This window comes from Thermobia domestica, chromosome 10 (assembly GCF_964235325.1).
Source record: "Thermobia domestica chromosome 10, izTheDome1.hap1.1, whole genome shotgun sequence".
NCBI classification, from domain to species: Eukaryota; Metazoa; Arthropoda; class Insecta; order Zygentoma; family Lepismatidae; genus Thermobia; species Thermobia domestica.
In genome coordinates this window covers 102,084,607-102,101,373 of record NC_137463.1, presented here as the reverse complement: position 1 = coordinate 102,101,373, position 16,767 = coordinate 102,084,607, and the positions used below count along the sequence as shown (strand labels likewise).

Here is a 16,767-nt window from a genome sequence, read left to right as displayed (position 1 = left end):
GTTTAGAATCACCTGTATACGAACAATTGGAAGCAAACCTTACGGTAAATTAAAGTTTAAAATCCTTTTTATTTTTACATCGTTAGATAATATTTTTCAGAAAATGTTATTTTTTTCCAAACTCAAGTCTTACAATTTCATTACACCATAGAGAAAGGAAACGTTTTACACCTACAGAAGCCGCAACAACAAGCACGTCTGTTCATCCTAAATACATCATTCCTCTTCCGAAATAATAATAATAAAAAAAATGCGACAAATTGCACGTACCAAATGTCGATCTGAAATTTTTACTATTCATTTCACAAGTTTCTTCAGAGCAAACGAGACAAAGGAAATGTTAAGCCGAAGAGAAAACTCTTTGATCATCCCGATGAACCATCCACTTCAACAAAGAAAATTGCAGCTGAGATCAACCAAAACTTCATGCGCAATGTGTCACATATTGAATGAAGAACCAATTGACGAAGACTGGATCCAGTGCATTAATTGTAAACGATGGTGACATGAGCAGTGTTCGTCTTACGAAGGGGTTTAGGTTTCAAGTGTGATAGGTGTTGAGTGCGCCCCCTTAGGGACCGCAAAACGCACTCTTTGGGACACTGGTCCTTAAGAGTACGCATTTGAGTTGTTTAACTTTTTAACGTATATCTCCATTTCTGCATCTAGTAGTAATCTTTTCTATTTCTTACAATGTAGCCTAAATTTCAATTAAAAATTTGTGCAATTTATATAATTTTTGCTTCATTTCTTTCGGAGCTATTTTAAAATGAATATTAAGTACGTGCTCTTTGGTAACCTTCCTCTATGGTTTTCCCCTCACTGTTTATTTTGGCAACCAAGCAGTCGTAATTATCATTACACCTGTCCAATAAGAACATGCAATGTTTACTTAGGGCTGCAATAAGAACACCCCATCCCTTGTTTTACAGGTTTTGACTGAGTTTCTGTCTTGTCTCAACACAGTATATCTGTTATCAAATAACTCAGCATCGTAATGAGATTAGTTAATCCATGTCTCAGTGATTGCAATTAGATCGTAATTGTTCAGTTAATACACCACAAAAGAAATCACATGTTCGACCACGTAAGCTACGAGCATTTTGATAGAATATTTTTAGAGTGTCTTTATTATGATTTGCAAGACCAGTTGCTGTATTTGAACTAGTGAATTTAATATCAATCTTATCAGTTATTGTCAATCTTTCTTTCCATTACTTTAACGTTGTTTTGTTTTTATTATTGTATTGTGTTACCTCTTAGATTTGTTAGATATTCCAATGTAAATTAGCGTTCATATGTATCTGAAATTATATTCGTAAATGAATAAAAATAAATAAAAGTAAAAATCGTGTGTCATCTGCCTTTATGTTCTTGTATGCAGGGGCGTCATTTAGGGGGGGCAAGAGGGGGCAATTGCCCCTCCCCCCAAGAGTTTGAGGAGTACATATACCTTAATCGATTGTCTAGTAATATACTAGTACAAAACGTGAAAGTGTTATGTCGGTGGTACTCTTGCCCCCCTCAAGCGAAGTCTCAAATGGAGCCTCTGTTTGTATGGTTTACATTTATTTCCTGACGCATATATACGACAAAAGACATCCAATTGTCATTTGTTAACATCATTGCACTTATTTTGTCCTTAAATTCTAAAAATTTCTACAACGTATTTTTGATTTCCTCGGAAACGAATGAAGAATTATCTATAGAGACAAGTAATTTTTGAATGTTAGTGTTCTTCAATAGCAGATCAGAAGGACATACTTTTCTCTTCCCTGTGAAGGATGCTTTGTACCACTCTCAGTAAATGTATGGGATTCAGTAGATAATTATGAATGAAAGACCCAGGATTTTAAGCAATAGAAGATCAATTTACAAGATTCTTATTATCCTTTGTTTCAACACAAATCCACACTTAAAATTTATTGATTACACTATGCAATAAAGATGGGGGTGCGGTGGCTTAGTGGTAGAGCGTTCACCTCCGGTGCTTGGGGTCCCTAGTTAGGTCCCAGCTCGCGCCGTGTGGACTTTGTGGTGGACAAACAGCATGCTCGTGGGTTTTCTCGGGGTTCTCCCACTTTCCCACTTTCCACTTTCTTCATTCCACCATTTCATTCATTTTTCATCATCACCATCTCCTTTAGCCTAACCGGCATAAGCGTGGGACGTAAAACTCAAAGACTTCATTTCATTTTTACTATGCAATAAAAATGACGATAACATCAGTCTACGATGAATGCACAAATACAGTACGTTTCATGTAGATCGCTCACATAAGCTATACAGATGAAGGAACATTCGTTTGTTTGCACCTTCATTAACTTGAAATAAATATTCCTCCTATATGGCTGTGTTTACGGTAAACAATATACACTTGTAATCCTACATTAAGAGTTCTGTTGCACAAAAGTTTAGGGTTGTTGTCATTTTTCCAGATTCCGGTCCAAAATTGAATAAACTTCATTTTAAATTTATCGTCCTTTAGCCCTAGAAAAATCACGAGGAAGCACGTGTTCAGTTCCTCGTATTGCGTAACAGTTTGTTGGGCATCTTCATCTTCTGTTTGTTTATTTCGGTAAACTCTGTCATAGTCTTTGAAGGGTGATGACAGCTATCAAAATTTGCTACAATTTTTCTGTGACTAAAGGCACATCAAATATTGCGACATTTGTTGTGCTGAGAATTTCAGGTTTGGTTTCCTTCTTCAGAAGATGAATTAACTGAAACTTGTCAATTTTCTTGTTCCATCCTCTGTATGCTCTAATAATAGTGGAATTGAAGTGAGAAGGAATTTTAGAAAATAAGCAACATCTAGTTTCTTCGTCATGGCTAAGAAATCCACCCATCCGATTACTCCATTCGTAAGTTTCACTTCTTGGAGAACCGCATGTAATCTGGTGCATTTCACCTTGACTCCGTCAAATACAGAACGTTGACACCTTAACTCGCTCTCTTGCCTCTGCGAATCAGGTACCGCCTTCCTGACACTCCTTTTTAAATCGCTGCCTGACTTATTCACTGTGACTCCAAATATTCGCACTAATGAGTTAATTAGTGTATAGCGCGCTACTGAAATGGAAATAAAATCACAATTACAGCCAATTACAAAACAAATACACAAGTTCTTTTCATGTTGGATTTTCCTTTTTCCTTGACTTCATTTTGGTATTTCAGCGTTGATCTGGTTCATATATATTATGACGTAAATATTTGTCAAATCTGGGAACAAAGGAAGCTTGCCTTATTCTGAGGTGCTTCCGATTATTTTAGTTTATTCTTTGCCATACTGATTAGCAGCAAATTTTTATGCCCAACATTACAAATGGTAGTCATTTATCTTGTCATGTAAAGTTTGATCAACTCTAGAACCACGCTCAGTTAGGTAGGTTTATCTCTTGTCATATTTCAGAATGCTTCTACTCTGTTGTTCCATTCATGGTATTTTATCGCTACAGACACAATGGAACATTTCAGTTTTGGTTTAGTCCATACATCTTATGACGTAAATTTTAGTTAAATTTGGGGAGGGGCGAGGGATCATATCTTACTTACAGATGCTGCAAATTATTTTGTGTTAATCGTTACGGTAGTGATCGCTACAATTTCTGCATTCAGTACCACAAACTTAATCATATATCTTATTACGTATCTTTTTAAAATTAGATGTCGAAGATTTAAAGTTTCCTATCTGTCCAATAAGACATACTTTTGTTCTTATGCTTATCGCTGGATAGGTAAAGAGTAAGGTGAGAAATGTGTCAGCAGACAGTCTAGCACCCTATCACAGTCTCCACGGATTAGTGAGAAGGGCGCAGTGGGTCAGTGGTAAAGCGTTCATCTCCGGTGCTTGGGGTCCTTGGTTCATTCCCAGCTCGCATCGTGTGGACTTTGTGGTGGACAAACACCGTGCTCGTGAGTTTTCCCGGGGTTCTCCCGTTTCCTCCCACTTTCTTCATTCCACCATTTCATTCATTTCTCATCATAACCGTCTCCTTTAGCCTAACCGACATATACGTGGGACGTAAAACTTAAAGATTTCATTTCATTTTTTTTCCCCACGGATTAGTGGACACCTGCCAACTTTCCTGTATGTTTGTTTCCAAACAACATTCTTCGGTTGAATGAGCATGGTTAAGATTTCTTGTTATTTCATTAAAGTTTTCAGGATATATTATTCGGCGTACAAAATTCTCCGTAACTCATGTTCATTTATATCGAAAAATGAAAAAAAAACATAAAAAATCTAAAAATCTAGAGCAAATTACATTATATGTATTTTGTTACAACGTTTTAGAAAATATGATAATGTGCATGAATATTATGAATATAATTATTTATACCTGTTTTAGTGTTTGTCATCGAATGTTGCCGTTGCTTTTGCGTGCGACTACCTATGCTTATATGAAGAAATTGGTATTGGAGCGCATTGGAACAATCTTGACAAAAGTCCCCGCACTAATGATACGTTATCTATTTTGAAATGCATGCTCATGATTTTAGTTGACGGAGTGATATATGGTATTCTCGCATGGTATATAGGATTAGCATTTCCAGGTAAACTTTTAATAATACTGTATATATATTTCTGTATTTTCTATTAAAATATGAAAGTTTTAAAATGTTGTTCCCATTAATGCTTAAGTGGTACTCACATTCAAGTGAGAGACACGAGTTCAATTCTTTTCCAGTTGAACAATACATTTTAGATTTTCCTTCGTTTATACTTGATAATGATAACTTATATTTGACTTCATTGAACAGTTACAGTCATTCATATTCCTATACAGATGAGAAACCGAAAATAAAAATTACCATTAAATGTTGATGGCTAATTAATAATATACGCCCGTCTGTTTGTCGACAAGTATCAGGTAGGTGGAAATGAAACATCGTATTTGTCATTTCATTGGAAGCTCAACATTATCGTACAGATGGACTAAGCTCACATATCTAACATCACAAGTGTGTACACATCCAGCAAAGAGGTTGGTGCAGTCCGACAGTCAGGAGGAACTGCGTTGTTGAACCGCTTTGTATAAAAATATACAAAGGAAAACATATAATCGCGAGCGACTTTTCTTTGAGACACACTATACTTTGTGACAAACTGGGACTCACTTTACACCAATTTGCAAAAGCGTTAATAGTAGATTTGAGACAAAAAAGGCGAACGACCATTTTATTTGCCGTTGGTTTGTCAAAGTTCGTTGCGATGACACAACACAGCAAAAGAAGCCCCGCAGGCACCGACCGACATCATGTTCGGGTGAACTCCTTAGGAACACCGTGGAAGCGGACCCTCGAAAAAGTATTCGTACCACTGCAGACAAGTTAAGCATACACCATACCACTGTCGTTTGGCAGCTTCGAGCAATCAGTAAGATGAACAATTTGAATTTGTGCTTGTCACATGAGTTGATACCAGCCAACTAGAATCGCTGTATGGAAATTTGCAGTCTTCTGAATGTAATAAAATAACCGGGGAATCTTCCTACCTGAAATTGCATATGAAAAGATATTCTTGTCTATTTAATTGTATATAGAAACACGAATATTTAAAAATGAAGAGTATAGTGAAAGCGAAAAATACACATTCAAATTTCAAACCTGATCGCACTTTATGAGTTTCGTAGAGAGCGATGCCGGATACAGTAGCCTTTTGGTAGTTTTTCCTTTCACAAAGGACTTTTTTTTTACGAATTATTTCTTTATTATTTCACTTTTATTGCCATCGTTCTTTAGCCTAAAGAGCGTGAACACAGGACCTTAAAATTACATTTTAAAAATATGAATATTGTATGGGCAAGTAAGAATAAGCTTTTCTGTTTAGTAACACTGGACGTTTTTCTCATGTTTAAGAAGAAAATAGCTCAGCACTTCTCTAAAATAGATAATTTTCATAGTGTTATTCCTATAATACATTTATTGATTTTAGCTCTACGATCCGTATCGTATCCTAATTTAAAAAATAACACTTATTTATTTGGACGAACTATCTCTTGCAGGAGAGTATGGAATTCCTCAACCTTGGTATTTTCCGCTTACTAAACAGTACTGGTGTGGAGAAGCTAAGGAGGAAGAAGTATTAGTCGGTAATTTGCATTTACAACTACTGAATTTTAATTTTAAGCTAGTATTTGTTCGATAGAAAATGCTCCACGATAATAATAAATTAAGTAACTTCACTTTTCGCTTCAAGAATGTAGTTCAGTACATCATTTCTTATCAGAAGATGAGCTAGATAACTTGATGAATCATTTGATGAGTAGTATACTGAATGTATCATTGAATTGCAATTTTGAACCGACAATGGATTCAACGACTTCCATACAATTAACAGGTTGTGTGGATTTTTTTCTCTTGCTGACAGTGATTTGTTCAATTACAGAGAAAAGAATGTAAGTGTACTTGAGTTGCATTACGAAAATATGAATATACAGGGTGATTCTTTATACGGTTTACAACTTTAATCAGTTATAATTCCTGATTAGAACCACATAAGACTTGGTTTATATGTCATTATACTGCAAAACACTTCAAGTTTTTTTTTTTGTGACACATCCATTCTGATCGGGCCGCGGTGGCTCAGTGCTAGAGCGTTCACCTCTGGTTCACGGGATCTCGGGTTCAAACACTGCTCCCGCCAAGTAAACTTTGTGGTGGAAACACATCGTTGCGTGGGTTTCCTAGGGGTTCTCCCGTTTCCTCCCACTTTCGTCATCCACCATTTCATTCATTTCTCATAACCACCGTCTCCTTTAGCCTAACCGGCATAACCATGGGACGTTAAACACAAAAATTTCATTTCATTTCATTTTCAAATCCATTATGGCTCAATGTGTGCACCCGCGGTCATCCTGGACACATACCAACGAAAGCCGATTTATTGCCAAACAGTAGCCAGCTTTTCGGAGGTAACGTCCTCGATGGCTGGGATATGAAGTTTCATTTCATTTCATTGATATGAAGTTTCAAGTCAAATGGCGAATAATCTGCAGGCCGTCGCGGCCACACAATTGGTCCACCACGATCTATCCACTTATCTGGGAAACGCTGACCAAGAAATACCCTTACGTCTATCAGGTAGTGCGGTGGGGCGTCATCTTGTTACCACCATAAGCGGCCATCGTGATCATCTTCACCTAACTGTGGAACAATTAAGTTCTGGAGCATATCAAGATAGGCGATGCCGGTGATGGTGTTCTCAGCAAAGAAGAATGGTGCATACAGCTTTGCTCCGGGAACAGCGCAAAACACGTTCACTTTGGGGCTGTCACGATCCAGCTTCATGTGCGCATGTGGATTTTCCGTGCCCCAAATACGACAATTGTGTGTGTTAACTTAGCCGGAAAGGGGAAAAGTTGATTCGTCACTGAATACCACATTCTTGAAAAATGACTCATCACCCTAATACGATCCAACATGCTAACAATGAATTCATGTCGGGTATGTTTATCCGGTTCACTCAGTGCCTGAACCAAGGACAGTCTGTATGGCTTCATGCACAAACGTCTAAGCAATACACGCCAAACAGTGTCCGAGGGATACCAGTTTCTTCAGATGCACGTCGTGTAGATTTTCGAGGACCGCGGACAAAACTCTCCTTAACTGCTTCCACCACCAAATCGTCAGTCACGGGTGGACTCCCTGGAACCTTTGTGTGTCCCACAGAACAACCTGTTTCAACAAATGATTGGTGCCATTTGTACACTGTTGGTCTGCTGAGTGGTTCCTTACCGTATTGTGTGCGAAACTTATGCTGTACACTCGTTGCTGATTTCGTTTCTTCGAACCAAAACACGTACTTAGCTCTTTCCGCATCAGTAAAAGTCTGCAAAGTCTGTATTTGCAATGACTGACCGGTGGCGGCGGGTGTGGTCAACTCCGCAACTGCTACTATGTGAGTCAAACTTGAAATGGTTTGCAGTATAATGACATATAAATCAAGATTGTATGTGGTTCCAATAAAGAATTATAACTGATTGAACTTGTAAACTCTATAAAGAATAACCCTGTATAATTGCGTGACTTTAAACTCTTACTTACGCTTCTTATGATAAATAGTAACTTTTGACAAGCCGTGGGAACCGTGCTCAGAAGTCTTCAACGTGCAAAGCTGTGCAACACAGCCTTTGTTGCCAAACCGATCCTGTCCTTGAAGAGCCCAGTCACCTGATATAGTGATGTTTATTCCTAGGCTATTGAGTACTTCCCCACCAAATTTGTTTAGCACACACATACACACACAAACACACACACACAGACATATATATATATATATATATATATATATATATATATATATATATATATATATATATATATAGTGATATCGTACACGTGGCCTATATTTGTAAACACCACCACGTGCTTCTTGTTTGTAAAGAAAACTACATGCTCTCTTACTACAACTACTACAAGCAAGCAGAAGACAGGAGAGGAACACTACCGCCACTGTTGTGCAGAAGAAGGTATAAAACAATCTTTAAGACCTTCATCGACATCAGTTTCAGTGTTTTATTCCTGGTCTCTCAGCTTGGCTGGAGCTCTGAGGGATCTAGCCTAACACAATCCTATTACGAGGAAACGGTCTTAAGTGTAAACAACCGATTTGGCTGGGGTCTGGATATGTGTTACGGAAGATCAAAGTAGGAAACACGTATTTTGACGTTTGGGCCCATACGCAAAAATTTCTTAAATACGGGGCCCCAAAGTGGCCCTACATGCTATAACTAGGAAGCGAATGACGTTACTTGTACACAACCGATTTGGCGGGGGTCCGGATATATGTTACAGGAGACCAAAGTAGGAGACACGTATTTTGGCTTTTCGGCCCATACGCAGAAATTTCCGAAATACGGGGCCCCAAAGTGATCCTACTTGCCATAACTAGGAAGCGAATGACGTTACTTGTACACAACCGATTTGGCTGGGGTCTGGATATATGTTACAGGAGACCAAAGTAGGAGACACGTATTTTGTTGTTTGGGCCCATACGCAGAAGTTTCCGAAATACGGGGCACAAACTGGCCCTACATGCTATAACTAGGAAGCGAATGACGTTAATTGTACAAAACCTATTTGACTGTGGTCCGGATATGTGCTACGGGAGGCCAAAGTAGGAGACACGTATTTTGGCGTTTGGGCCCATACGCAGAAATTTCCGAAAACGGGGCCCCAAAGTGGCTCTACATCCTATAACTAGGACGCGAATGACGTTACTTGTACACAACCGATTTGGCTGGGGTCCGGATATGTGTTACGGGAGACCAAAATACGAGACACGTATTTTCGCTTTTCGGTCCATACGCAGAAATTTCTGAAATACGGGGCCCCGAAATAGCATGTAGGGCCACTTTGGGGGCCGGTATTTCTGAAATTTCTGCGTATGGGCCCAAACGCCAAAATACGTGTCTCCTACTTTGGTCTCTCGTAACACATATCCCGACCCCAGCCAAATCTGTTGTGTACAAGTAAAGTCATTCGCTTCCTAGTTATAGCATGTAGGGCCACTTTGTGCCCCGTATTTCGGAAATTTCTGCGTATGGGTCCAAACAACAAAATACGTGTCTCCTACTTTGGCCTTCTGTAACACATGTCCGGACCCCACCCAAATCGGTTGTATACAAGTAACGTCATTCGCTTCCTAGTTATAGCATGTAGGGCCACTTTGTGCCCCGTATTTCGGAAATTTCTGCGTATGGGTCCAAACAACAAAATACGTGTCTCCTACTTTGGTCTCTCGTAACACATATCCAGACCCCAGCCAAATCGGTTGTATGCACGTAAAGTCATTCGCTTCCTAGTTATAGCATGTAGGGCCACTTAGGGACCCTGTATTTCGGAAATTTCTGCGTATGGGCCCAAACGCCAAAATACGTGTTTCCTACTTTGGTCTTCCGTAACACATATCCGGACCCCAGCCAAATCGGTTATGTACAAGTAACGTCATTCGCTTCCTAGTTATAGCATGTAGGGCCACTTAGGGGCCCTGTATTTCGGAAATTTCTGCGTATGGGCCCAAACGCCAAAATACGTGTCTCCTACTTTGGTCTCTCCTAACACACATCCAGACCCCAGCCAAATCGGTTGTATACAAGTAAAGTCATTCGCTTCTTAGTTATAGCATGTAGGGCCACTTAGGGGCCCTGTATTTCGGAAATTTCTACGTATGGGCTCAAACGCCAAAATACGTGTTTCCTACTTTGATCTTCCGTAACACATATCCAGACCCCAGCCAAATCGGTTGTGTACAAGTAAAGTCATTCGCTTCCTAGTTATAGCATGTAGGGCCACTTAGGGGCCCTGTATTTTGGAAATTTATGCGTATGGGCCCAAACGCCAAAATACGTGTCTCCTACTTTGGTCTCTCGTAACACATATCCAGACCCCAGCCAAATCGGTTGTATACAAGTAACGTCATTCGCTTCCTAGTTATAGCATGTAGGGCCACTTAGGGGCCCTGTATTTCGGAAATTTCTACGTTTGGGCCCAAACGTCAAAATACGTGTGTCCTACTTTGGTCTTCCATAACACATACCCGGACTCCAGCCAAATCGGTTGTGTACAAGTAACGTCATTCGCTTCCTAGTTATAGCATGTAGGGCCACTTTGGGGCCCCGTATTTCGGAAATTTCTGCGTATGGGCCCAAACGCCAAAATACGTGTCTCCTACTTTGGTCTCCCGTAACACATATCCCGACCCCAGCCAAATCGGTTGTTTACATTTAAGACCGTTTCCTCGTTAGCTTGCCTGGAGCTCTGAGGTCTCCTGCCCAATTACCTTGCCTGGAACTCTGGGAACTCAACTTCTGTCGTAGCTTGCTTGGAGCTCTTCCAGACCTCAACCTGCCTTTGCTTGCCTGGAGCATTGAGAATTACCAAACCATTACCACTTAGCTTGCGTGGAGCTGTGTGGTGTCCTTCCCTTGGCTACCTGGGCCTTGGAACACCTACTTATACAAACTACATAAAGAACTTTGTATCGGTCTTCGGACCACAATTGTAGTGACTTTATGTGTTCTATGACAAGACTTTTATAATAAAAGGTTATGGGAGACTAGCAGCGTTCACCCCGCTTCGCTGCGGCCACCCCGGAACGCAATAAACTTTGTTACTTAGATAATTTTTACTTTTTCGCTTTCAAATTGCAGTAAATGTTAACATTATAGCGCCTGTCATTTATGTTAACCCGCCGAGTGACACGGTCATGCGGGTTGCATATAAATACGTTTATTTTTACCTATGATGAACTAATAACAAAGGATTTGTACGTATGGACACTTGAATGGTCAATTATCTCAAGACACTGGTAATTAAAAATTAAAGTGATATGATAAAAACCATCTAGGGTCCAAATCCTAATAACCCCCCAAAAATAAAAGAAATTGGTTCAGCCGTATTAGCGTGATGAGGGAACAAAGGTTTTGTACGTTCTCTTTTATAATATAGACTAGCAGCGTTCACCCCGCTTCGCTGCGGTCACCCCGGAACGCAATAAACTTTGTTACTTAGATAATTTTTACTTTTTCGCTTTCAAATTGCAGTAAATTTTAACATTATAGCGCCTGTCATTTATGTTAACCCGCCGAGTGACACGGCCATGCGGGTTGCATATACATACGTTTATTTTTATACCTATGATGAACTAATAACAAAGGATTTGTACGTATGGACACTTGAATGGTCACTTATCTCAAGACACTGGTAATTAAAAATTAAAGTGATATGATAAAAACCATCTAGGGTCCAAATCCTAATAACCCCCCAAAAATAAAAGAAATTGGTTCAGCCGTATTAGCGTTATGAGGGAACAAAGGATTTGTACGTTCTCTTTTATAATATAGATAAACATCCCGTGTGCTAAATTCCTCTATCTACTACTTTAAAAAGGTAATTTTACATAGCAGAAGCGTCGAACTCAATCCGGACTTATTGAATTGGACATTTTCCTATTGGACGCTCTTTTTGTTAACCGAAAGTGAACTTAGAAAATATTGGGTACGTGCCATAGAGTGTGTTTCTGTTTCTTCTTTCTTAAAACATATAAATTAAATTAACTGCTAGAACGTTATGCAACGTAAAAAAATAAGTCCAATCCTACCAAACGCATGGGATAGCTTTCCTAGGCATTAATGTGGGTTTTGTCACACACTATGGTGCTTATTCTCGCTTCCATTATTTTTTTTTCGTACATTGTTGTTGTACAGGTCAGATATCCACTTTCTATCATACTCGCAGACTTTATGAGCATATACTTAAACAAATGTTTATACGATTATTTTCTAATCTCCTATTATAACAGTTTATTAATCACCTTGATCTTTCAATTTATTTTATTAGTTTTGTGCTAATTCTGCTTATTAATTAAACTTTCTTTCTACCATGATAATTTAATGAAAGCATCGCAGTATTGTGTTGTGGTTGCACTATTGTACTGTAATGGCTCATTAGGCATGTCCCACGGATACAACAGCTACCGGTTGCGTTGTTCCTACAGTAAAACTTCATATGGTTAACGGAATTGAATGTTAACGCAAGCTAGCATTGAACTGTAATTATTCGTAAAATATGCAGATTTTAATAAACGATACATATCACTCAGAAAAGGTGATCTAAGATTGCACAAGTATTTTATAGCTAACAATATAGTTTATCACTTGTCGTCAAAGTTTCACTTCGTCGCACTGTTTTTTATCCAAGCTTATAGGTTAGTAAAACGCTGTTCATTCTCTTTTTTCTTTATCAAACACACATTGCAGTCAGTGGCGGCCGGTGGATTGTGGTTTCGGGTGTTGCAGTACGAACGATGAGAGACAGAAGATATAAAGTGGACTCATTGACTACTCAGCATAACTTTAGATGCAAATCCTATGTGACATGTGGAAATAAATAAAATTGTGTTTTTAAAAAATTAAAAAATGCAGAAAATTTTATCCGATTAATCATTTAATTAATTAGTAAGTTCATTCTCCTCTCTTTGACTGGAGCAAATCTGTCTAATACATGCTGGTTGAACTCTGGTATTCTTATTGTCAGGTCTTTTTCGATGGAAAGTATAACCAATAGTGATAACCTTTTATGCGATATTCAATTCCTTGAAAGTGTCAATTCTTTTTCATGTAGAAAAATACTTTTCGTCCTTTGCTGACGCCATAGGTACAGTTAATATTAATTTAATAAGCTTTGTAGATTCACTAAGTATTTTTTCTAGATTATTGCGAACGATTCATTCTAGCAAACTCAGTCCCAGACAGTGATCCGAATTCCTCTTCAGCGTTGACTGAAGAGAGTTCGTAACAGAGATTAGTGTTATAAAAATGTCCATTGAACACACTTTATTCACAGTTTATCCAGGAAAATGTAAAATAAATTGAGGAACTGTATCTAGTGCAAACAACATTACTGTCATAAAACATCCTGTAAATTTAAACTGGTTTTTTTTTCGAACACTCTCCTGAATTGTCCTTTGTTTTGTCGAAGCCTTAATTGAAAGTTTTTCCTCAGTTGAAAGCTGGTCAATGTTTTTTGTAAGTTATTTTCAGAAGTCACGGTATACAATTCATTCATAATTTGTAGGTTATTTATAGAATTAAAGCACACACAATAAAATTAAATTTAATAAACTAAAACCAAAACAGTGATACAAAAGAGGTACTGGTATATGAATTCCGAATGTCACATATTCATATATCAACACACACACGTGTGCGTAAAAGAAAAAACTACATTTCAAATCATCCGTCTTGGTTGCTACGCAATGCACGATGAACACAATATACTTCCACATGAGGCGAAACAATGCTTATCAATGTCATATGTTCTGGAAAGGAAACCTCGAAACCAGCCAGATGTAGGGTCAGCATGTATATCTAACAGAAGGTAAAAGTCGAAGAACATCAAAAGAAACAACACTGCCTGTTCTACACCCAGAAATGTGTGTTGGGAGGGGTTCGATACATCTGTGCAATATATACCTTTCTTATTCTGCATCCGAAAAGACGATAAGTAATAACTGTCACCTATATTCTCAGCAAAAAGTGATAGAACGATTGCTTTTAAGAAGAGAGAGAGTACATGATGAGGCGTAAAATAAAATATTTAGCCTACATCAATCGCTTCTCTGTTAAACAAGTATAGTTCGTTAGGAAAGGCTACAAATGTTAGTCAAGTTTCGAAATTTTTGGGAGGTCCGGACCCGTTGGACACCCCTCGTGGCTACGTCCCTGAACATTGCTAACTAGTCCCAAATTCAATGTGGCGTTTCCCATCATACAGTTTTATGTGGAAATTATCAAGAGTATAAAATATTTTATAAAAGAAATATGTATATACTAAAATATTAGGCTATCCACAGTGGGAGGGGGAGATTCTACATACTGACTTATTAATATTTGAATCACAACGTACTGTGGAAGAAGCCTTCATTATCAATTTAAGCTAAGAATTAACTTGTAAATGCGGGTCTACTTTGCTTTCTGCTCTACAAGATATTTTCTTTCTTATTTTGTAATTCTGCAATCACTTTTTTAATTGTCATTATATTCATTTGCTTCAGTATGGTCCTGTAATTTGAAAATATGAATGCATAAAAACAAATGCCACTTGTTAATTGCTAGTGAAATAAAATTCAGAAATCTTATTTAGCGCGAAAAACCTTCTCGTTCACTGGGAGCCGTGCTGTGTTGCAGAAGCACTGCAACGACCAGTCCCTTTAACTTCTGAGATAAGGGGAAGGAGACTTAACATTCGCTCCAATTGCCGCGCTGAAGGAATCTGGTCGTTGTATGCTCGCTGCAACACAATATAAAGTAGATACTCTGTGACGGATTATTTTTCGCTTTTTAAAAAGGATTAACGGAACGAACAGTTACAGAAGTAAAAGAATATGTTATTTAAAGTGTATATATGCAAGTATTAAAAAGTATTTTTCTGTTCTTTACTACTATTGATAATAATATTTTTTTCTTGAAATACTTTGGTCTTGCGCAACGCTGCAACACTAACATTAGCCGCCACTGATTGCAGTAAAAGTATATTTTGTGGAGAAACTTTACTATATTGAAGCAAATGCACAGTTGTAATGTTTAGCTCCAACTTGACTGCTTTATACACTAATCGAAAAGACACAATTTTGTCAGCCAACGATATGTACGCGTAGGAAGGCGTGGGAATAATACATGTGGTTTATACTGAAAGAATTAGTGACGTGCAGGTCACGTTAAAGACTTAAGGCACATTGTAGGGTCTTTTTTGAGGTCTTATTGCTGGTGGAACTCATGCTACTACACAGATACGAAATACATTCACCTAATTGGTGCTTTAACTCACATGACTGGATGACGATCTGTGAACTGCAAGCAGTTGTAATTCCCATATATTTTAAGAAAATAGGGTATGAGCAATTCTTTTGTTTGTAATGTTTGATACTTGTATAGATTTTTTAAATACCAGGAACGAAAATCGTAACTTGAAAAGCAAAATTTTAATATACATGTGAAATAAAACTATTGAAGTATTTCAAGAGAATAAAATTCAAAAAATATAATAGTTAATTGCAAACATATAGGTCTCAAACGGATGGTAGCAACATTCACAGTTAAATTCCACACATGAATTTGGTTTGTTTTTTGACTGGGAGATATAAATAGGTCTCAGAATATTTCGTATGCCAATCGATTAGATTTTGATAGAGATGAATCACTATATGTTTGAACCTGTTTAGAAATATGTTCGACTATGTTAGACTGTGATGGATATTTTTCTTATTGTTTTAGGTTGAATAAAAGTAATCTTGTTTGTGTAGAAGTTACTAAATATACTCAATGCATTCTTTCGAGAATTCCGGTGTTTGATTCTATTTCAAACTTCTCTTACATTGGATCTATATCTAGGAGTATTATTACAATCATAATGGTGGCAATAAATTCCTTTTTTCTGAGGTTTCTTAATCTGATATGGTCTCTGGCTTTCCTGTTACCAACATCGATGGCAGGCTCACACTAAGAAAATATTACCGTTTGCAACAGTATTATTTATCTCTTGTCAAGGAAGCTAGACCTATTCTGTATGTCTCCTTTGTTTTTGTGCCACTCACATTAGAGTACATTCATTATAGTCAACTAAAATTCTTGCGTAATTTTTTCCGTCTTTTTGAAAATTAGAATCTGAATCGTTTGAAATAAGGGTTGATAAGTCAGGTACAATTACAATTTTTTTTAGTATAATGTGAAATATAGTGACAATTAGCAATTAATGTTACTAGTATGTTGGTTAATTGCAATTTGTTGTCTCTTATTAAATGTTTTAAAAGTCCCTACGTTTCCTACCGATTTAAGTACGTCCCTATGTCCATACGGTTAGCAGAAATTCTTAATGTCCCAAGAGATGGCAACATTGCTTCAAATTTCTCCAGCCATTAAAAAAATCAACCTTCATTTTTCACCTTTAACATTTATTCTTAATTCTTTATTCTTTATTCTTAAACCATCTTCTTGTACATTTAATGGATTCACGTTTGATGTGTTCCATAACTCAATTGTTTGGTCACCGTTCAGTAAAGTTGACCAGAGAGCCTTGTCCTTAGCACATTTCTAGTTAAATCTATAGTCATCGTGATCTATGGTATTATCACGATCAAAAGCGCTTTTACATCACCTTGCAGAGTATGTGATCAAAATTTACGTCTAGAAAGAGCAGGATGTATAGGAATCTGTGATAGAGTTATTGTTTTGAATACAAATAATGAAGAAGTCTATGTTGTTA

The 16,767-nt window shown here is 37.7% G+C and overlaps 1 protein-coding gene across 2 annotated transcripts in view; it reads left to right on the top strand.

The window, feature by feature from the left end:
* Positions 1–16,767, top strand: part of LOC145662607 (phospholipid-transporting ATPase ABCA1-like) — a 1,231,974-nt gene that overhangs the window by 599,961 nt on the left and 615,246 nt on the right. For both annotated transcript variants that reach the window (XM_081728328.1, XM_081728326.1), the window contains 2 exons: positions 4,353–4,557; positions 6,009–6,095. In XM_081728328.1, the coding sequence (XP_081584454.1) occupies positions 4,353–4,557; positions 6,009–6,095 (292 nt within the window). The remainder of the gene's footprint in view (positions 1–4,352; positions 4,558–6,008; positions 6,096–16,767) is intronic.